Source organism: Triturus cristatus, chromosome 6, assembly GCF_964204655.1.
Source record: "Triturus cristatus chromosome 6, aTriCri1.1, whole genome shotgun sequence".
Taxonomy (NCBI): Eukaryota; Metazoa; Chordata; class Amphibia; order Caudata; family Salamandridae; genus Triturus; species Triturus cristatus.
In genome coordinates, this window is record NC_140589.1 from 743,488,901 (window position 1) to 743,510,781 (window position 21,881).

The window sequence follows — 21,881 nt, forward strand, 5'->3', positions numbered from 1 at the left end:
CCAGGGTTCAGAGTTAGGTTGGGAGGGCTCCAAGCCATAATGTGATTTATGTGGTGCCTATGATAAATGTGATTTATGCATCCTGATTTATGCCTCTAATGTGATTTATGCTTATGATGTTATTGCATACTGTGTTGATGCTGGTGAGGTTTATTGCATATTGTGTTTATGCTTATGAGGTTGGCACTTAATGTGTTTTACGCCTAATGTGATGCTGATTGCATAATATGATTTATGTTGCAGGATAATGTGAGTACAGTGTTTTGCCAGTAGTTACTGGTTGTGATCTACATCTACTATTTGTGATTCTAATGGTTCTGACAGTGGCCCAATTGGCCCTGTCATGTGTATATAATCCCCTGTAAATATTGCCTAGTGCTATTTGGCACAGTGTATATGGTGTGATTATTCTAATGTGTTTTGTGTAATACAAAGGATATTTTTATATATAAACTTGTGTGGAGTTTCTTTTGTTGTGTGCCTAGTGTGTTGCTGCTGTGTATGTGTTGCGCAAACGCTTTACACATTGCCTCTGGGATAAGCCTGACTGCTCGTGCCAAGCTACCAAGGGGGTGAGCAGGGGTTATCTTCAGTGTGTAACTTCCTTGCCCTGACTAGAGTGGTGGTTTCTGCCTGGATTGGCACAAGCCTTAGCCAACCAGAAATCCAGTTTCTAACACCACTACTGTCTGGACAGCCAGGATCATCAAGAGGGTAATTTCGCCAGCTTGGTTCCACAGGACTTCTAGGTTTGAGCCAATTCACAGACCCACCTTTTAATAGATGCTGCTCTGGCATCTATTGCAAAGGTGAGGAAGCCGCGGTTAGAAGCCTATATCAGAAGAACAAGTTACTTATCTTTAGTAGCACTCTTTTTGGTAGAGACTGTATCTAACCGTAAATTCCTAACCGATCCACCCATCCTCCCCGTTCACTGAATTGGGCTCTATCAATTAATAAGATTCCAAGACTAGCAGTCTGTACACTAGTCAAAGTCTAATTGACTTGGTTTTGGGGGCTAAGAAAACCTTGAACGCCAATGACATTACCGCCCTGGAGTCAGGCATATACAAGCCCCAAACATCATTTGATGTGTGGAACAGCATCAGTGCGGAGCTTCAGGGCGCCACATACCAGCGTGCAGAAGTACTGCTGAAAACATTTTCCGGATCAAGTCTGACATCTGGGGAATTTTCAGAAGGTAAGTAATCTACAGTTAGAGTCTCTATCAGAAAGAGGATTACCAAAGGTAAGTAACCGGTTCATGATGTCTGTTCAAACATAGACTCCCACATAACGAATCATGATCAGCCTTCCACCAGAATTGCAGGTCTTCCTGTCTCTTTTTTCAGCAGGGTCTGAGTGCCATTCTTCAAGGCCTCAAATGAATTACTGCCCTCTTGTCCCCTGGTGCAGCCATTATCACCCAGCTCTTGGCCCATCTTTAGCGCTACTGAAGGAGAATTGCATCAGGCAGCCTCCAGTCCCTGGGAGAGTAGATCCGCTTTCAAAATCTCAGTATTTTTAGAATGAAGTGGCACACGTTTGGCAGGGTAATCTCAGGATTAATGGGGGCCAGTGGAGTTGTGGAGAATCATGTCTGTTAATCCATCTTGTCACACACACAAGCTGATTGATTCATGTTAAAAGAGAGGAATTACTCTTACAGATACCTTTTATAGATCCTTACTATAAGGAGGAATTTTTTAATATTTTCCTTTCTCTCACAACTTCCTATTAATTCACACATGGGTGTTGCATACTTAGCTTCAGTCTTTAACTTTGTAATGTTTGTCTTTCTAGGGCTCAGGTTGCAATGTGTGCTACTGCTTGTGTGTGTAGTTACCTCTTAATAAAATACAATTTTGAAAAAGTGACATTGTAACTACTTAAGTAATTTTAAAATTGTCCTACGTTGATCTTGTCTGCCCAGCTACTGCATACCCATAAAGCTACTGAATAACATACTTTCACTCTTAAAATATTAATGACCACTTTTATTGGTCATTATATTACAGGTTGCTGATTGACTGTGAAGAGGTTTATTTGTTTGCTTTATCCTTGTTAACATTTTATGTTTCAAATTGTCTTTTCAGGATCTCATTGACCGGCTTATCATTATAAATTCTGAAGCAAAGATTCACTCCTTATTCAACTTTGAACAGTCACATATCTTTGGTCTGAGGTAAAACCTTAAATATTCCCTATTCTTTTATAAAAATTCATATGTTTCTGTACTATACTGGTAGTATGCAGTAGATGTGTAGATCCATCCAGGAGTTCAAATCGATCTAGTTTGGAAGCTTATTAAAAGTTATAATTATGATTTGCGAGACTCCAGTGGTTTCATTCTGAGTGCCATAGTAAGTGTTACATTGGTTGCATATGAGGTTTGCACCAGGCTTTACATTCATGGCTTTCACATAAATTGCACTCTGTTCCTTCTGTTGAAGTTGAATTTTCCTCCAGGTACTTTCTATTGAACCTTATGCTGGCAAATCAATGCAATGAAGAATATACTATGCAATGAAGAATATATTGTGTGTTGGACCTGGCCCTTTCTACAGGGTTATCCCCAAACATTTTGCCTTTCTCTACTTATTTTTCTGACCCTCTTTTTGTTGGCTTTTGAATTCTGTGCACTTTACCACTGCTAATCAGTGCTAAAGTGCATGTACTGTATCCTTTGAAATATGGTATGATTAGTTTACACCTGTTTGGCATATTTGATTTACTTGTAAGTCCCTTGTAAAGTGGTATCCTATTTGCCCAGGGCCTGTAAATGAAATGCTACTAGTGGGCCTGCAGCAATGCTTGTGCCACTCACAGAAGTAGCCTTTCAAACCTGTCCCAGGACTGCCACAGCAGCCCCTGCGTGCGCAGTTACTGCCACTTTAACTTGCCATTTAAAAGTACTTGCCAAGTCTTAAACCCCCTTTTATTACCCATAGGTCACCCCTAAGGTAGGTCCCAAGTAGCCCTATGGGCAGGCTGCTGTGTAAGTAAAAGGTAGGCCATGTGCCTTTCTTGTGTGGCATGTCCTTGTAGTGACAAACAACCTATTTTGTTTCTCACTGCTTTGAGGTCTACTCCTCTCTTAGGCTAGCATTGGGAATTCCCTTATATATTTTAATTGGTAATTCCTAATCTGAAAGTAGAAGTGTTGCCATGTGTTGTATGTTTCGAATGGTAGTGATAAATCCTGCTTACTGGTGTAGTTGTATTTTACACAACTATTTCTGAAACACCACTTTTAGAAAGTGGACATTTCTCTGTGCTAATGACTCTTTATGATTTGCAGCCTGAATCCAATCCACGTCTAGGCCTGGGTGACAGCTACACTTTGTGCTACTTTCCGGAGAGCCATCACACAGGAAGGGCTGGGTGTGACAAGGTTACATCTGCATTCATCTGCATACTAATGGTCTTCCAGGGCTGGAAGAGGGAGAGGGTGTTCACACTTAGTCTACGTACAGGGGCTGTGACACCATGATTTTAGACACTGTGTGGGACTTGTAACCAGGCGCTGCTGGCTCTACATTCTGCACATTGCCATAGGACAGCTGTGCTGCCATGGGAAACCGTCATCGGGACTTCTTGCTTTGTTGTGCTGTGCTGCTGGAGAGACTGCCACTCTGCTCAAGTTGACTGACTTTATGTGCTGGCCTGCCTACTGTTTCCTGAGTGCTCCCCAGTATTCTCAAAGGGCTAGTGGGCTGCTCCCCTGTATCCCCCAGTTTGCTTGGAAGCCAAAGGGACCAAGAAGATCCCTTTTCTTGCACCTTGTCTCTGCCCTGGGCATTTTCCCACTTGTTCTCTTCTTTTTCCCCACGCCTTTCACTCAGGAAAGGACATACAGGCAATGTGGGGCTAGAAGTGAGGTCGGGAGATGAAACCAACACTGCAGCGCCGAAAAGGGGCTCTGGGATAATTCCCTGTGTCGTGGGGAGTATTACTGAAGAACAGGCACTGTTGCCACAGTCAGCGTGTGGTGAGCGCGGACATTTGCTTTTGGGAGTGCCTCCATTGTTGGAGTCCTGTGTGTAGTTGAGGACCTGCAACATGCATATCTACTGACCCACTGTGCCTCAGAGGGTTGAAAGAATTACTCGTTTCTCCTTGCATCAATGCTTTGGGTCCCTGCACTGAAACAAATAGTGGGCTGCTCTTCTTCAAGAAAACCCTCCCTGGAGGCCACCAGACCTCATCGTCGTAGCAACCAGGATCCCCATAAGACAACGCCGGAGAGAGGAGACCAGTATGACTGTGGGCGGGCCTGACCCTCTGGTGCGATCTTGCCGGCCCAGTGCTGCACCATCTGGGCACCGAGAGAGTCCCCGTGCCCTGCGTATCATCTCAACACAGTGAGGAATTGTGGGGTGGCTGTAGAAGAGACACCGCCACCCGCATTCCTTTCACGGGCAGCCCGATACCGAACGAGGATCCCAGGCACTCCCCCGGGTCCTATATATATCGGATTAGGAGCACAAGGGTGCCCCAGACCGTGTACTTGCCTGCAGCTGCTTTTGAGTCCTCTTGAGTGCGGGGGGAACTGGACGCGGTCTCTCCCCTTGATAGCGTGAGTTCATCCCCTCCCCTCCCCTCCCCTTCCTTCTGTGGTGGCGGGACCGAGGTGGCATTGTCTTTCCTACTCTCTTTGGGGACATCTTTTTCTCATCAGGTGGCATTAAGCGGGATGCCTCAATGGAAGCCCCCGGTTCAGCTTGAATTACCATATCACATGTAATAGGCGTGCAGGGACTTGTGCGACCTACGTTTTATGCCTACTTATAATCATTGCGCCAGGGGTCACAAGGATTACCCAAACCCAGCTAACAGGGACGCAAGGGTAGGTTTGCCGACATGGGCTTATTATTGCTGATTTGTTTATGGTGATATTTTGTTATTTCTGGACTAGTGAAGTATGGCGATTCATAGGATTTCTTGCTCCAACCAAACTGCTGCATTTCATGCTCTGATGTATAATGTATGGCGTTTTCATTCTTGCATTGTTAAGACCAATGTTCCTACTGAGGTACTCACCCCTGGAAAAAACGAGTCAAGAACCTCTACCTTTAAATGAGACTCTAACTGGGCAAAACCAGGATCTTGCCCCCCCAGTAAACAGACAGGCGGTAAAGCGACATGAGCCCACTCCCAGGGTTCCTAATTTTCTTTCTCCAGCACCCCACAAGGGAGAGGCTGGCAGTGCACGTGTCAACGAGCCACCTGAATCCCAACACATTGCCCACTACTCCCCCTGACAGGGAGACTAAACAGATGAAGACATTTGCAAAATGGGTGTTTTCCTCTACCAGCCTTGCCCTCTGAGCCTTCCACACTTCCTGCCTCCTGGAGAGAAATTTGCATGTGCTGTGGGACAGGGTGGCATGCATCTTGCCAGCTCTCCCAGATGACATGAGGCCTGTCGTCCAACATTTAATTACAGATGACCAGGACACAGGTAAAATATTCCATTTACTGGCTTGGACATGACTGACTGTATTTCTTAGTGTAGTCGGAACCAGCGTGGTTCTTCTGCACCATGCCTGGATTCACTCCACAGTTTTTCCTTGAAATACAACAGTCCATTATAGATATGCCTTTCAATGGCTTTAGGCTACTTGGAGCAAAGACTGACTGGGTATTGGAGAAATTTAAGGAGAGCAAAGCTACTGTTCACGCTCTGGTCCTATCTTCCTGTGATTGGCAGACTCCCCAACAGCCTCACCCCTTTCAAGGCTATGGTAGGGGGCACGAGCAGAGACAATAATGTGTCTCAACAACGACAGGCCTCTCAGTCCTGGTGGGGAAGAGGCCGGGGAGCGAGCTGACTGCCTCCAGGCGCACCGAGCCACCCAGGACAATGTTCTACCCAGACTCCCCTTCCACAGCAGCTACAAAACTGGTTTAGATAGTTTTCGGAAGCTCACGATTGCTTAGTGGGAAGCCATATCACCTTTTACTCTGAGGAAACCCATCCGACCAATGGTTGCTCCAGATCATAGTGAATGGTTATTCACTACCCTTCCTGTACCATCCATCGGATATGCCACCCGCTCAGCAACATCTCCTGAGGAGCATCACTTGTCCATACTCTGGAGAAGTTCAGGCTCTGTTGGCCATTGGAGCAATATAAGTGTGCAAGCATCTGAGATCTGGACTATTACTCCTGCTACTTTCTAGTGCTGAAAAAGGATGGCGGCATCTGTCCTTTTCTCGATCTGCGATTTTGTATGTCTTCCTCCGGAAGGACAAGTTCAAAATGCTCACATTGGCCCAAATTCTGTCTGCCCTGGATTCTGAAGACTGGATGGTGGCATTGGATTTGCAGGATTCCTATTTCGACATCGGCGTCTTGCAGTCCTACAAATTCTACCTAATTTCAGGTAGACAAGTAGCACTTCCAGACCACCCTACTCCTCTTTGCCTTACCAGTACACCTTGGATGTTCACAAAGGTGATGGTGGTGGTTGTATTCCATCTGCGCAGGTTGGGAATACCAGTCGTCTCATACCTTGGTGACTGCCTGTTGAAGGCGGGCTCGCCTGAAGCAGTCGTAAGTCATCTCCTGACATTGTTAGGCTTTTCCATCAATGTGCTGAAGTCATACCTGACTCCTTTTCAACGGCTCCTGTTCATTGGAGCTATTCTGGACACTGTGCTTTTCCGAGCTTTCCCCCTGCCTCAATGAGCTCAGGACTTACACACTATGATTCTGAAGTTTCAGCTCTTGACCTGGGTCTCAGGGAGAGCAGCCCTGAGGCTTCTGTGCCTCTTAGCCCCCTGCATTCTGCTCGGGGACTATGCCAGGTGGCACATGAAGGCTCTACAGTACGATCTGAAACCTTAGTGGGCTCAGCACAAAGGAAACCTATCAGAGTCTGTCCAGGTGTCAGCGGAGGCTGACAGAAACCTACAGTGGTGGCAGCCTGACAGCAGTTGGGCCGGAAGCAGACCCCCTCCCTCTCCACCCCACCCAAACTTAGTGATTCTGACAGATGCACTGATGTTGGGTTGGGGATGCCTCCCCATCAACCTGTTGGAGATGCGAGTGATTCGTTGGCTCTGAAGGCATTGTTCCTGACCATCAACGGGAAACCGGTGTAGGTTCTTATAGATAACACTACAGCTATGTGGTATTGGAATAAACATGGGGGAGTGGGGTCGTGGGTCATGTGCCAGAAGGCCCTACGTCTCTGGAAGTGGCTGTACGCTCATGGCAGTTCCTTAATTGTCTTGCACCTGGCAGGATCTTTAAACGCCAAGGCAGATGAATTCAGCCACTGTTGCCTAGCAGATCACAAATGCAAAAGACACAAATGATGGACGTATTGTGGAAAAAATCAAACATTCACCACCAGTCAAGAGATCGGGATTAAATCTATTGTTCTTTTGCTCACCATGCTACCCCAGTTTAGACCCAGCCATATGCAAATCAGTCTTGACCCTGCTCATCATGGGAACAATCCAGCCCGAATTGCCAAGCCAGATCCTCCCTGGACCAGAAACGAGCATCCTGGGACCGTTTTTTCTTGACTGTGGGTGAATGTTTGATTTGTTGCACATTCCATCCATCATTTTTTGTCTTTTGCTTTCTTGCCTTAAGTACGCAGGGTATTCCTAGACTTGGGACGGATGCGATGCTGCTGCAGGCCACCACCTACTGACGTGCTAGGGAATTGCTATAAAAAAAACATCCGGATTCATTCTGGCGCCTGGGGAAATTCACTAGGTGAGGAATCTGCTGTTAGATAGAGCCTACCAAAAAGGCATTACAGAAGTTAATTATTTTTTTTTGTTTCAGTCTGGGCCTTCTTCTCAGTGAGTGGAGGTCTGAGGCTTCTTCACCTTTTAGTCCCTGGTATCCTTTTTGTCAACTACGCCAGGTGACTGTGGGCTTTGCAATGTAATTTCTAATTTCAATGGGCCCTGCACCAAAGAAGCCTGTTAGATGCATTCAGATTTTGGTGGCGACTGCATATGATCTACAGTGTTGGCTGATTGAACGCAGTAAACCCTTTCCCCTACCTAGAGTGGACGGTGGTGACCTAAACATCACTGCAGGGTTGGGGAGGACTTTTGGAAGAGGTGGAGATCACAGAGTTCAGGCTTCAAGCGGAAACCCTGTTCCATATCAATCTGTTGGACTTGTGAGTTATTTGTGCGGTGTTGAAGGCCTTCCTGCAAAGGAAGGCTGGTGCAGATTCTCGCAGTCAACACCACTGCCACATTGCACATCCACAAGCAGGGTGTATTAGAGTTCTGGGTTCTGTGCAAAAAGGCTTTGTACCTCTGGTTTTGGTTGGAGTGACAGGGCATTTCCATGGTCGTGAACCACCTGGCAGGATCCTTGAATGTCAGGGTGGATGAGCTCAGCCATCGGCATTGGGAAAATTTCAGATGGTGTCTTCATCCCAAATTGGCAAAGGACATCTTCCAGCAGTGGTAAGAACCATGGCTAGATCTTTTTGCTACCATCAAGAATGCACAGTGTCAATGGTTTTAGCAATGGTGTTTCCACAAATAGAATTGCTAGATGGCGTGTCCCAGCTAGAAAGGAATATGGGACTCCTGTAAGCCTTCCCATCCCTGCTTCTCCTGCCCTGAGTTCTAAGAAAGATTAAAAGCCACGTGAGTGTGGTAGCTGGAGCTTCTGTGAGTGAACATCGGCCCTCTGATCAGGCAACTACATTGGGAGAATCTTCTGTCACAGCAGCAGGGCAGAGTCCTTCATCCGAACCTGCGCAATCTACCCCTGCATGTCTTGAGATTGAGCAGCAACAGTTGATTGTATTCGATCTGCTACTTGAATTTGTGGACATCATCCTGGCTGCACAGCACTTGTCTACGAAGTCCATTTACTCTTGGGGCTGGGACAAATTTGTAGACTGGTGTGGAGTCTAGCAAGACAGACCCTTTACAAGCCAGCCAGTTGTATTTTTTATTGCCGTTTTTGTGTTTGGCCCAGCATGGCCTTACCATAAGTTATTTATCAGTCCTTTTGGCTTTTTTTGTTTTTACTGGATCAACCATCCCTGTTTAACTCATCTATCATGATACAGTTTATTAAAGGTTTGGCACATATGTTCCTTCCCAAACCTTTTGTGATGTCATAGTGGGGTCTCAGCTTGGTTGTGACTTTTATTATGTGTATCCCCCTTGAGCGGATGCACAACTGCCCATTGGGTTGTCTGACTCAAAAGATTGTCATCCTCATCGCAATCTTTGTGTGCTGTATGTGAACTTTAGGCACTGTGGGTGCAATTGTTTCTGCAGGACTTTTGTTTCTGAGTTCACTCCTGTTGGACTTGGCCCTTTTTGCAGGGTCATCACTGAACTTTTTGCCTGCCTTCCTGGATTTTTTCTGACCTGTTGTTGGTGGTTTTATGACTCTGGGCCCTTTTTCACTGCTGATCAGTGCTAAAGGGCATATGCTCCCTATTGTAAATTGTTGTAATGGATTAGTGACTCCATGATTGGCTATTTGATTTACTTGTCAGACTCTAATACAGTGCACAATGTGTGCCCAGGGCCTGTAAATCAAATGCTGCTAGTGGGCTTGCATCACTGGTTGTGCCACCCACAGAAGCAGCTTGTAAATTATGGCTCAGGCCTGCCATTGCAGAGCCTGTGTGCAGTGTGGTACTGCCATGTCGACTTGACAAGTGCACCCACTTGCCAGTCCCTAAACCTTCCCTTTTCTACATGTTAGTCACCCCTATGGTAGGCCCAAGGGACCCCTATGGGCAGGGTGCGTTGTATGTAAAAGGTAGGACATGCCCTGATGTGTGTGGCATATCCTGATAGTGAATTACAGCCAATTTCGTTTTTCACTATTGCAAGGCTACCTGTTCCCATAAGCCAGAATGGGCAGTTCGATTATAACCTCTTATAATCCTAATTGACCCAGGGAACAAGGTAGAAATTCGAGTTTAGTATGCCTGAACTCAGAATGTTAAAATACATCTTTTAGTGAAGGTGATTTTTACATTCTGTGTTTGAAAATACCACGTTTAGAAAGTAGGTATTTTCTTGCCTACCATCCATTTGTCTCTGCTAGGTTTGTGTATTCCATGTCTGATTTGTGAGTGACTGGGGGCTGGAGAGGGAATCGGCTCCAGCAGTCTGATGGGTCAGGGCTGGGCTGAATAGGACCTGCATTGAATAGAGAGTGGGGGGCGGAGATTTCCTTTCACTGACCTGAGCCCTCATAGAATAGAGAGTAGGGGATGAGATTTCCTTTCAGCTACATGTGCCAGGTCTGCTTTCAACAATGCTGTCTCCACCTACTGCCAGGAAGCTGTACCCAGTAGGACAGAACTGGTTTTGACTAGGTACAGACACACACTGCCTTCAGTGAACAAAGTATTTTGCCGTATAAATATTGGGGCCCAGACCCCAGAACTTTAGATCACTTCTGGGAATCAAGACAAACCTTTGCCAAGGAGAAGAACCAAGGAAGCTGAAGGAGGAGACTGCCCCTTGCGAAAGTGACTGTTTGGAGTTGGCCTGCAGTGGTTACTTTATTGCCAAGGAAAGGAGAAAAGGAACTTTGTGTGCACTTTTAATCATCTTGAGGATGATCTCCAAGGGCTTGAAGTTGAGCTTGCCTCTGTTTCTGAAGTCTCAGGGCCACAAAGACTTCACCACCAGCTCCCCCTGAATTCCCTTGCTGGGAATTCTACCTGCAGTGAGGTTCCAGCTGTTGTTTAGGCCCTCTGAGAGACCGCGTGTCGCTGGGAGCTGGAAGCGTGTCGCATCACCGGAGAAGCGTGCCGCCGCAGAGGTCGCATCACCGGAGAAGCGTGTCGCAGGGCCTGTCGCAGCTCCAAAGTTCATTGATTTCGCCGTCGGATGTGCACGCATCGCATTCCAAGGTGTCGCATCGCATCAAAGACGACATCTTGTCGCATCACACCGGACCGTCGCATTGCTTCGAGGTGCCATCTTGTCGCATTGTAACCGGAATGCAGTAAGAAACCGACGCATCACCTCCTCTCCGGTAAGGAACCAACACATCGCCTCCCCTGCGCTGCAGTAAGGAACTGACGCATCACCTCCCCCGAAGCAAGGAACCGATGCATTAACTTCCCTGCGACCCTTTTGTTTGTTTTGCGTGATGCATCCAAGGTACTTTGAGAGTAAAGTGTTGCATTTACCATCTACATTGAACTAAGCTATTTCTACTATTTTAAAGTCTTATTTTTGATTACAGTATTGTGGATTTTTGTCGTTTGGTCTTGTGATAAGTCTAGTAAAGATTACTTTTTTTTCTAAACTGGTGTGGTGTGCATTTGTAGTGTTTTCACTGTATTACTGAATGTGTTCAAAAATGCTTTACACACTGCCTCTGAGATAAGCCTGTCTACGCGTGCCAAGCTACCAAGGGGGTGAGCAGGGGTTATTCAGGAGTGTATCCCCCTTTCCCTGACTAGAAGCAAGGGTCCCTATTTGGACAAAGGTGTATACCATTGCCAACTAGAGACCCCCATTTCTAGCAACCCCACAGACCCTTCGCCTTTGGGGGGTACTGCTTTGAAATATGTTGTAAAGGTGAGGATCCATAGTTAGAAGTATCCATCAGAAAAACAAGTTAATTACCCTCAGTGATGCTCTTTCTGGCGGATGCGCAGTTTAACTGCAGATTCCTCGCTGCCCCCACCACCCTGTCCTGTGGGGTGGCCTTTTTTTTTTTTTTGAAATATTTTTATTGGGTTTATCAACAAAACATAAAACAAACACCACTCATTTAGTGCAAGGCATGGCATACAAGGGTTACAAGGTACCGGAGCAATGACAATACAGGTGTCACAGAGAGAAATAAACAGCCCAATGACAACACACCATCGCTCCCTTCCCCGCCCATCTCCAGCAGTGGAGCCATTAATCCTGGTCACTGAGATCCGAGTCCGCTGCATCCGGTGGGGGCTCACAGATATTTCCCCTGTATACATTCCATCCACCCCAGACCTGGGACCATTTCTTGGGGCACCCTCTATGGACATACACAGTTTTTTCGGTCACCATTACAAGGTCCATATCTCGGATCCAATGCGTCAGGGTAGGCCCCTGCCCCGATCCCCATTTCTGGGCTATATTACGCTTTGCAAGCATGAGCCCCAAAGTCACCCAAAGCTGGGTCACCCTCTTGTGGTCCGTCTGTTCCCAGACATTGAGGAGACACAGCCGAGGTTCCGGCAGCGTGGGAATTTTTGTTACCTGGGAGAGAATACGCAACACCCCTTTCCAATAAGTCGCCACGACAGGGCACTCCCAGAGGGTATGCAAGAAGGTCCCCTCGTGGCCACAGTTCCTGAGACACAGCGGGGACTCCACCCGGTGGAGTCTGAATAGGAGGGTGCGGGTGTAGTATGTGCGGTGCAAAATTTTGAGTTGGACCAGTCTGAGCTTGGAAGATATGCCCACCTCCCTGGGGGATGAGAGCGCGGAATTCCAGTCCGTCTCATCAAATTCTCCAAGTTCTGCCTCCCACTTCCCCTTGAGGGCGGAAAAAGGGTCGGGGCGGTTATTTATTATCTTCCGGTACGTTAGGGACGTCGCCCTCTGGAGCAGATGCTCCATGAGGAGCCGGTCCTCCAAGGGCGATGACTCAGGGAGCCGAGTCCCACGTGGTATCCCCGCCTGAAGAGCGTGTTGAACTTGTAAATATCGGAAGTGCTCGGTGTCCGCCAGGTCGTAATCCGCTTGCAGTTGGGCAAAAGTGATCACCTCTCCCTTGCGCCAGAGGTCTCCCACCCTGGAGATACCAACAAGATCCCACTGGTGGAACCCCTTGGTAGTGCGAAGTACCCCGAGCTGCCTAGTGTCCCAAAGCGGCGTTGCCTGGGTAATCTTTCCAGCCCATCCCATCGCCCGTTGCGCCGCGTGCCATATCCGGAGGGTATGGGCTGCGGGCCCCGCCGGAACGCGACCCCTTTTTGGGTTGTAAAGGGCTCCCATCACCCCTCCGGGGCCGAGTAGTTGTCGGTCCATACGGTATGCGGGGTCATCCCCCGGCACATGGAGCCACTGGTTAATAACCATGAGGTGCGACGCCCAGTAATAGGTCTTAATGTCGGGGAGGGCTATACCTCCATCATACCAGCCACTGGTGAGCTTATGGAGGGCAATGCGAGGCGACTTGTCCTCCCAGAGGAGACGAGTGATCTCAGCGTTGATCGCAGTGAAGTAAGAGGGTGCAATGGGGAAGGGAGTATTTTGCAGCGCATAGAGGAATCTCGGGAGGGCGAGCATCTTAAAGAGCGAAGCCCGCCCAAGCAATGTCAGCGGCAATGCGCGCCAGTGTTTAACGTCGGTGCGAAGCCGTTGGAGGGGCCTCATTAGATTTTCCGCGACAAATTTGTCCCGGTCGGCCGTGACGTACACGCCAAGATATTTGAACCCGTCGTGAGCTACTAGAATGTTACAGCCTGACGGAAGCCGCGGTGGGGAGCCTCGGAGCATATATAAGATGGATTTCTCCCAGTTTATTTCGTATCCGGACCTACTACCATATGATTCACATATGTTGAGGAGACAGGCGATAGAGCGCGCCGGCGAGGCGAGATAGAGGAGCACATCGTCCGCATAAAGGGATATGCGATCCTCCCAGTCCAACGTCCACCTAAGGCCACGGATCATCGGATCCTGTCGCACCCACGCCGCCAATGGCTCGAGAGCCATAGCAAATAGGAGTGGGGAGAGGGGGCAACCCTGCCTAGTCCCTCGACCCAGCGGAAAGGCGTCAGAGACGCGGCCATTGACCACCACCTGTGCAAGTGGCTGAGTGTAAAGCAGCTGGATCCACGCGCAAATCCTGGGGCCAAGCCCCATATGGCGGAGGACGGCGAAGAGGAAAGGCCACTCCACTCTGTCAAACGCCATCCGCGCATCTAACGACAGTATGGCCGCATCTTCCTCGATCGAGGAGCGGCAAGCAATGATGCCATGGAGACGCCGCAGATTCAAAGCGGTGTTCCGGTGGGGCATAAATCCCGACTGGTCCGGGTGTATTAGGGTCGAAAGGTAGGGCTGCAGCCGCGTTGCTATCACCTTGGCCAGGATCTTCGCCTCGGCATTAAGCAGCGAGATCGGGCGATAAGAGGAGCACTCGTGGGACGGCTTGTTGGGTTTCGGGATCACCACTATTGTAGCCATCCTCTGATCACGGGGGAGAATCCCCGTCGATAGACCGTCCCCATACATGGCTAATAGGTGAGGGACCACAAGAGCGGAATTTTGCTTGTAGTATTCGATTGGGATTCCGTTGGGCCCCATTGCCTTACCACTGCGGAGGGCCAAAATCGCCAGCGTGATCTCCTCCGCCGTCAGATCCGCCTCCAAGGCCTCAGCCCCCGAAGCGGCCAGCCGAGGCATTGCGATGTCCCTGAGGAAGAGCTCATTGTCCGCCACGGTGGCCGAGGCCTCCGGGGTATAGATGCGTTGATAATGGGCCGCGAAGGCCCCGGCTATGCGCTGGGGCTCCGAGGTAAAGTCTCCTTCGCCCAGGCGAATCCGCGCCACCCACCGCGACGCACGGTCCCCCTTCTCCAACCACGCCAGGAGTTTGCCAGCCTTGTCACCGAGTTCATAGATGGTGTGCTGGGTGGCTACTTGTCGAGCTCGGGCCCCCTCCCAAAGATGGGACCTATATTCTTGCTGCGCCATATGAAGGGTATGCGCCGAATCTCCGTCCCCCTGCAGTGTATGGGATGCTTCCGCCTCCACTATCGCCCGCTCCAGCTCCAGTACCGCGAGCCGCTGGGTCTTAGTGTGGTCCGTAATGATGGAGATGGCCTGGCCACGGAGGACGGTTTTAAAGGCCTCCCAGAGGGTTGCTGCGCTCTCGACAGACTCCGCATTCTCGGTAAAATAGTTCTTGGTCGCCTTTTTGAGGGTCTTAGCCATTTTAGGGATTTTAAGATATCCGGGGCGGATCGGGAACAATGTGCGCCTACCTGGGTCACCGGACGCAAACGTGATGACCACCGGCGAGTGATCCGAGATGCCCCTAGGTAGGTGCGACACCTCAGTCACCCCTTTGTACCCGGCCGGTGAGGTGAAGATGTAGTCGATACGGGAGAGGGTGTGGTGTACCCCGGAGAGGAAGGTGTATTGTCTCTTATCAGGCCAGTATGCCCTCCACGTGTCTACTAAGCCAAGCGCGGTAGCAAAGTCTGCGAGCGTGGAGGCGTCGGCCCCAAGAGTCCTGTGTGCAGACCTGTCCAGTGCAGGGTCCATGGCTGCATTGAAGTCCCCGCCCATGATGAGCTCCCCAGGCGGGAGCGCCAAAAGGAATTCGCCCAGTGCCCTGAGGGAGGCTTGGTGTAGTGTCGGGGGGATGTAGACAGAAACCAGATTATAAACCCTCCCCTCCCATTGACAGGTGAGTGCCGCGAAGCGGCCATAGTCGTCTCTACGGGAATCAAGAAGAATCAGGGGGACACGCTTGTTCACCAGTATGCCCACCCCCCGGGATCCTGTCGTAAACTCTGAATGTGTTGCCATCTTAAACCCCCACCTATCCAGGGCTTTGGTGGACGTACCCACTAGGTGTGTTTCTTGCAAGAGCGCCACCGCGGGCCCCCTGCGCTTGAGATATTGAAGCACTAGCCCCCTCTTAATCTTGTCTCCCAGGCCATTAACGTTCCAGGAGAGGACCGCAAAGGAAGGAGAACGCTGCTGAGCAGGGGCATCTGGCAGTGAGTCAGTGGTCGCCCGAGGCAAGCTATGTGACGCCGTCTCCAGGGGAGGGTGTGTTAGTCGCGTCCTGCCCTGTGCCACCCCTGTGCACCTGTACCTGCCCAATCTGCCGTATGTACCCCTGAGTGGTTGGTGAACCTATAACAAAACAAAAATCAACATTAAAACGAACTCCCCATCCCCCCACCCCCCTCCCTCCCTCCCTGCCCAGCGGATTCACAACTACCCGCCACCCCAACACAGCAGAGTGCTTAGTTCCCATAAACTTGGTACGTGCGTACGGGGGAAAGCCGCTCAGCACACAGCCGCCACTCCCCATACCGTAAGTTTGTCCCCTCAAGCAGTAAACTGTCAGACGAGAGAAAAGGAAAAAGGGGGATCCGGGGTCGTCAGCCCCCTGTAGGTTCAAGGCCCCAAGGGCCGACAGCCACAGCAAGGCCCCAGGTCGCCAAGCGTCCAATAGTTCGGTCACATCACAGCACCATGCCTCAGGGTACTTCGTCACCCGCGCCTGAGTCCTCCACGTTCAGGGTTTGGTGAGAGTCGGGAAGGCCGCCCAGGGCGCGCTCTCCCCTGCCCCTCACTCTTGCTGGACGCCACCCCTCGAGCCATTCCGAGGCCTCCGCCGGCGATGTGAAGAACCATGTGCGCCCCTCCGCCTCCACTCGCAGCTTTGCTGGGTACAACATTGAATACTTTAGCTCTCGAGAGCGGAGGTCTGCCTTAACTGCCATGAAGTCCTTACGTTGCCGCACTACTGTAGCGGTGTAGTCCGGATAGAGGGTGACCTTAGCGTTGTCCACCCGCAGTGGTGGGGCGGCACGCGCCGCCTGGAGGATCGCATCCCGGTCGCGGAAGTTGAAAATGCGGGCCAGGATCGGGCACGGGGGGGCCCCAGGCTTAGGCCTCCCACCCGGCACCCGGTGCGCCCTCTCGACCGAGAAGAACTTGGAGAGCCCGCGGGGCTGCAGCTGTTCAGTGATCAGTCTTTCAACAAAGAGGTCTAAGGCAGGGCCGCGTTCACTCTCAGGCACACCCACGACCCGCACGTTGTTGCGCCGGGACCGGCCTTCCTGGTCGTCCAACTTGGCCAGCAGCTGCTTTTGCACCAGTTCAAGGGCTTGTATGCGTTTGTGGTGGTCTGCCGTGCCCCGCGTGAGAGTCTCCGTGGTGGCCTCAACCTCAGTCAGTCTGGAGTTAATTTTGGCGGCATCCGCCCGGAGGAGCGCAACATCTGTGGAGATAGTGCCGATTGAGGCCTGCATCTGTGTCAGCGTGGCCATGACGTCCGCCAGCGTGTACTCCGCAGGCCCGTCCGGGGGGGACCGTTTCTGATCCTGACAGAACGCGTACTTTTCAAGCTTCGCCTGTGCCCCACTGCGGTGGCCCTTCCCTCCCATGGTGCCAGGCCGTCTCCGCGACCACTCCCGGCCGATGCAGGCACAGGGCTACCGCAGGAGCGTCCGACCCACGTGCAGGGCAGGCCCAAGGGCGGCGCCGCCCGACCACGAGTGCCGCAGTGGGCCGAGATATCTCCAGGTCGCCCCCACGGCGCGGCCGCCGATATCCGAGGCGCCCCAGCGCCGGCAAGCCACAGGCAAAGCGACGGTCACCACAGCAAAAGGTCAGAGTATGGCCGCATGCACTAGGGCGATGCACTGTATACCAGGACTACACGTGCTGGCCGGCAGTATCCGTGAGGGCTCCACCCGGGTCAGGCGCTCACAGTCCCCTCAGAAGGCCGCAGGGAGGCCGCAGTCCAGAGCGGCAGGGCGCCGCCAGCCCCGCATAGGTCAAATCAAAGTCCGATCTCCACTAACCTCCCTGTAGCCGGCGAGTCCACCTCTGCTCCTCCTCAATGCTGGTTGCCTCGAGGCGCGGGCCGTTGCCCAGGCCCCTCTAGGCACGGAGATGGACGGGCGGCGGGACCAGGGTTCTCACTCGAGGAGGCGCTGCAGGTGGCTCAGCTCACACGATCATTCCGCGGGGCCAGATCAGCACCCCGCCTTCGCCCTGGCGTGAGTCCGCCGAGGGTCCTCGAGTCCTGCCACAGGTCGCTCCGGGGACCGGCCCGTCCCAACAGAGCCCGGCCGCACGCAAGGCGACGCAGCCACGCCCCCTGTCTACCAGGCCCCGGGGATGCGAGGCCCAGCAACGCGCCAGAGGCCTCGCCTCAAAGCTCCGGAACGGGGGGGCCACCAAGAGTCGAAAGGCCAGATCTGGGATGCCGAGGCCCCCGGACCCAACAGCAGTCGTCCAAAGATGATTTTTGCCTGAGGGGGTGTCGGATAAATACAGGATAGTAGGCCGGTGCGGAGGAGCTCCGGGCTCAGGCGGCCATGTTCGTCGCGAGCCAAGCTCCGCCCCCGGGGTGGCCTTTTTTGACCATCTAAAAAGATCCCAAGTCCGAGACCTCCCTACTGGTACCTCCAATTATTTAATGCTCAGCATTTGAGGGAGCGGAAGGGGCTGAGCATGAAACTGCCATTGGCCCTGCTGGAATGGCACTTATATGTTGCTTCGCTGTGTCACTTCTGGATGGTATGGAGCCACATGCTTGGCAGGATTATTGCTGTGAAACGCTTCCAGATCCAGGTAGGCATTTGGGGAATATTCAAAAGGTGTGGAATTTGCAGTTAGATTTAATATCCACCAGAAAGATTATTACCAAAGTTAAGTAACTCGTTCACCTAACAAACCAGATAACCTGTGCAAATGATATTTGCCTGGGCACCTTAGTGCACTGCGCACTCAGTATGAGACCGCTGGTCTCTTTTTGACTTCCTGTAGATGTTGTGAGTGGCGGCTTCTCCGCTAAGGCGGAGGACAATTGCCCCACTGCTATTCAGCAGTGCAAGAAAAAATAAAATGATAATAACTCAATGTTATTATCATTTTATTTTTTCTTGTTGCAGCCGTGGCAGCTTTGGGAAGTGGGACGAGACTGCTCTGCTGAAGGAGCAGGGAAAGGGAGGAGTGTTTTTTCACTCCCTACATGCGCATGAATGTTTGGCTGGCCCAACACGGCCAGCCAAACATTCATGCGCACGTCTCGGGCCAACCAACCAATCATGCTCACATAGCATTTTCTCCACCCAAGCTGCTTTGCAGCCTGCGTAGCGAACATGCCCAGGCCCCCCATTCCCCATCTGAGCGCTGAACCACCGCCCTCAGACCAATCACAATGCTGCATTGCATTGCAGAGTTGTGATTGGCACAGGGGAGCCTGGGTGTTTCCGGTGTACTTCCTGTTCTGGCCAGAGGAAGGAGTGGAGAGACGCGATGAGGACAACGCGGGACGCGGACAGGAGGTAAGTTTTTAATTTTTTATTTACCCCCTCCCTCCTCACCCGCGCCTTCTCGCCCCGCCACCTCTGATCAGTGCTGGCCCCCACTGGATGTTGTTCATTCATCAGGTCTTATGAGCAGGGATTGAATCTGCTGTTCCTCATCTAGCACCCCCTCTAGCCACTTGTGTTCTCCCGGTTGATTTCGTCTCTCAATGTGTTATCAGCCATGTTTAGACACTAGACCATTCTATCCCATACATTTGTCATTTCCAAGAACACATCTCCTGTGACTCTCTCAGCCGGAGGGCTCCAGGCGATGGAGCCCACTTTGCAGCAGTGCTCGCGCTGTGTAATGCCACTCCGTAGACGCATGAAAGTTATCGAGATCGTGCTTCAGCCAACAGTTTTCATGTTAAGACTCAACTTTAATAGCATTTCCTAAGGGCAGCTGCTTATTGCATTACCTTTATGGATCTGGTTTGAAATCCGAAAGACTGATTTGAAAGCTTTTGCGAGAAGAAATTATGTAGTGCTTGATGGCCTCGTTATGTGCCGCTGCTTGTGAGATTCAGGGTGTACCGGAAGCTCGAGGTCTCACAACAACTGCCTAGTTTCTGGTGGCGTGGAGTTTTTTTCCAAGTTTTGGTAAAGTTTCTTTCGAATTTGTTTTTTCTTGTGCGACTCTGCAACACGTTATTGTACGAGCTACATAAACACCATGGCTTGCAGTGTGAGACTGATGTCACGAATTACAAAGGAAAAGCCTGTGCTGTATTTTTGTCAGTTTAAAAATGTGACTGAATAGGTTCAAATCGTCATTAAATGGTGTATGGCAGTTGAGAATGCAATCACAATATTTTGTGTTTCATTTGATTTATTTGTGGCTGTTAACCTTATACAGATTAAACATACCTTATACAATGTAAACATCCTTTAATGAATGTACATGGTATTCAGAATTATATTGACATAAGGAATCGCATACTGTATCTGCAATGCATCCTTCTAATTTATGACATAAAATAATACTTGTTCAGACTTTGCAACCTACAGGATGGGCAGATTTATAAAAAAAGATACTTTTTTTCTACTGCTGTCAAAGTGAGCAAAGTGCATATGACCAGAGCCTCCCATTCACTGCCACAAAGTCGTCTGCTATTCACTATCTTCCATGCACCACTTAAATGAGACAGATACTCTGATACTTTTTAATTAAAGAAGGGCACTTAGAATGTCATATATTGCCAAATCTGATGTACAATTATGGAACTTTAGGTATCGATAGAATAGCATAGGATACTGACTACATCAGCATCCCATTTTAATGTTGAATGTAAGTTTTAGGTTGCTATCGCCATTGTGAGATTGTTGAAGTATGCTTTAATGCCCTGCCTCTCGACCCACTCAAGTGGCGTGTCTAACTGGCACACCTTTGGACAGGAATGATACGAGAGGAGTATGGCTTGGCACAAAAAAAAATGACAAGATAGTAATCACTGATACCGTTCATACTTAGTTCTGGCCAAGTTCAAGTCCTGTCCTGTGAATACTGCAGGGGTCGAATTCTGGACTGGCAGGATTTTTCTCCAGATTTTCGTTATTTCTAGCTGTCTTGGGAAATCAGAGAACCAAGCCTCAGATACCTATGATAGGGCAGTTGTAATCGCGACTTGGTAAATTCATATCTATAAATCAAGGGTGCATCCACCTTAGTATTACATCTTACTAAATCTTCTAAGCACTTTACCGTAGTGTTGTTCTATTATTTATTAGTACATCCTCAGGACTGCACCCACACGCATACTGGACATTGACACCGTTTATTGGATAGAAGGATCAATTTTCATTGTTGCGACGTCTGAAAACACCATTGAAATTTAACTGGCAATCTGTTCACTTCTGCGCCTCATGACCATCACTGAAGGTCCTTGTCAGTTTGGGAAGCACAACAAGGTGCGCTCAGATGAATTGTTTTTTGGAGTTTTATATAGCCTGAACTTGACCTGAAGATGTATCGGTGCGATTTACATGAGCACCAGTTGCGTTACATAAGGACACATTCATATTTGTTAGGCACAGGGAGATTAAGTGATTTTCCCAGAATCACAGGATGTTGAGCGTCATTGCTGAGACTCGAACCCGTTTCCCCATATTTGAGGTCGACGGCCCTAGCCGTTAGGCCACATCCTCGGCCACTTAAAGGACTTCCTATCCTAAGTTTAGGAAGGGAGAAAGAAGCACTCTGTGTTACACCTAGTGTGACGTCTGTTACTAAATAAGATTTGTAGCAACTATGTCCTTTCAGAAAGAAGGCCATTTGACTGGTTCGTCAAGGACATCTTTGACTGAGGTCATGTCACTAGACCTTATACCGTCCTTGAAGCAAATGTTATGGTATACTGCAGGGTTGTTTTTTTGGCAACCTCCTTTACTCAGATCTCTGATTTGGTTCCGGCGACCTGTTCAATGATGAACCCTTTTGGTCTGCTACATCGCAACTGACCTTATTGATGGATGCATCTCTCCAGGGTTGAGTTGCTCATCTGAGACAATTATCTTTCAATATTGTCTGGTCCAGCGAGGATAGTATGTGCCACACCACTCTCCTGGTGCTGCCCCGTGCAAGGTTGGCCTTAAAACGTTTTCTTACTCGCCTTCAAGAGAAGTAGACTTAAATCCTGACAAATGAGCCCTCTGGGATTGGGCTGTAGATAGAATGATTGGCCTGTCATCTGTTATTGTGTCAGATAAGGAGAATACTACTATAGCTTACTTTATCATACTCCTCTATGCAGCCTACTAATGGGAATTAGCTCAGGTTTACTGGACCAAGTGTTGAGTATTTGGGATATTCAAAGAAATTTATCTATTTGTGATGAGTTCCAA

General features: G+C 49.8%; 1 protein-coding gene across 1 annotated transcript in view; it reads left to right on the plus strand.

Moving 5' to 3' along the window:
• The window catches only part of TBC1D32 (TBC1 domain family member 32), an 886,600-nt gene that overhangs the window by 467,495 nt on the left and 397,224 nt on the right, over positions 1-21,881 (plus strand). The window contains exon 23 of the mRNA XM_085611276.1: positions 2,097-2,185. Within this exon, the coding sequence (XP_085467402.1) occupies positions 2,097-2,185 (89 nt within the window). The remainder of the gene's footprint in view (positions 1-2,096; positions 2,186-21,881) is intronic.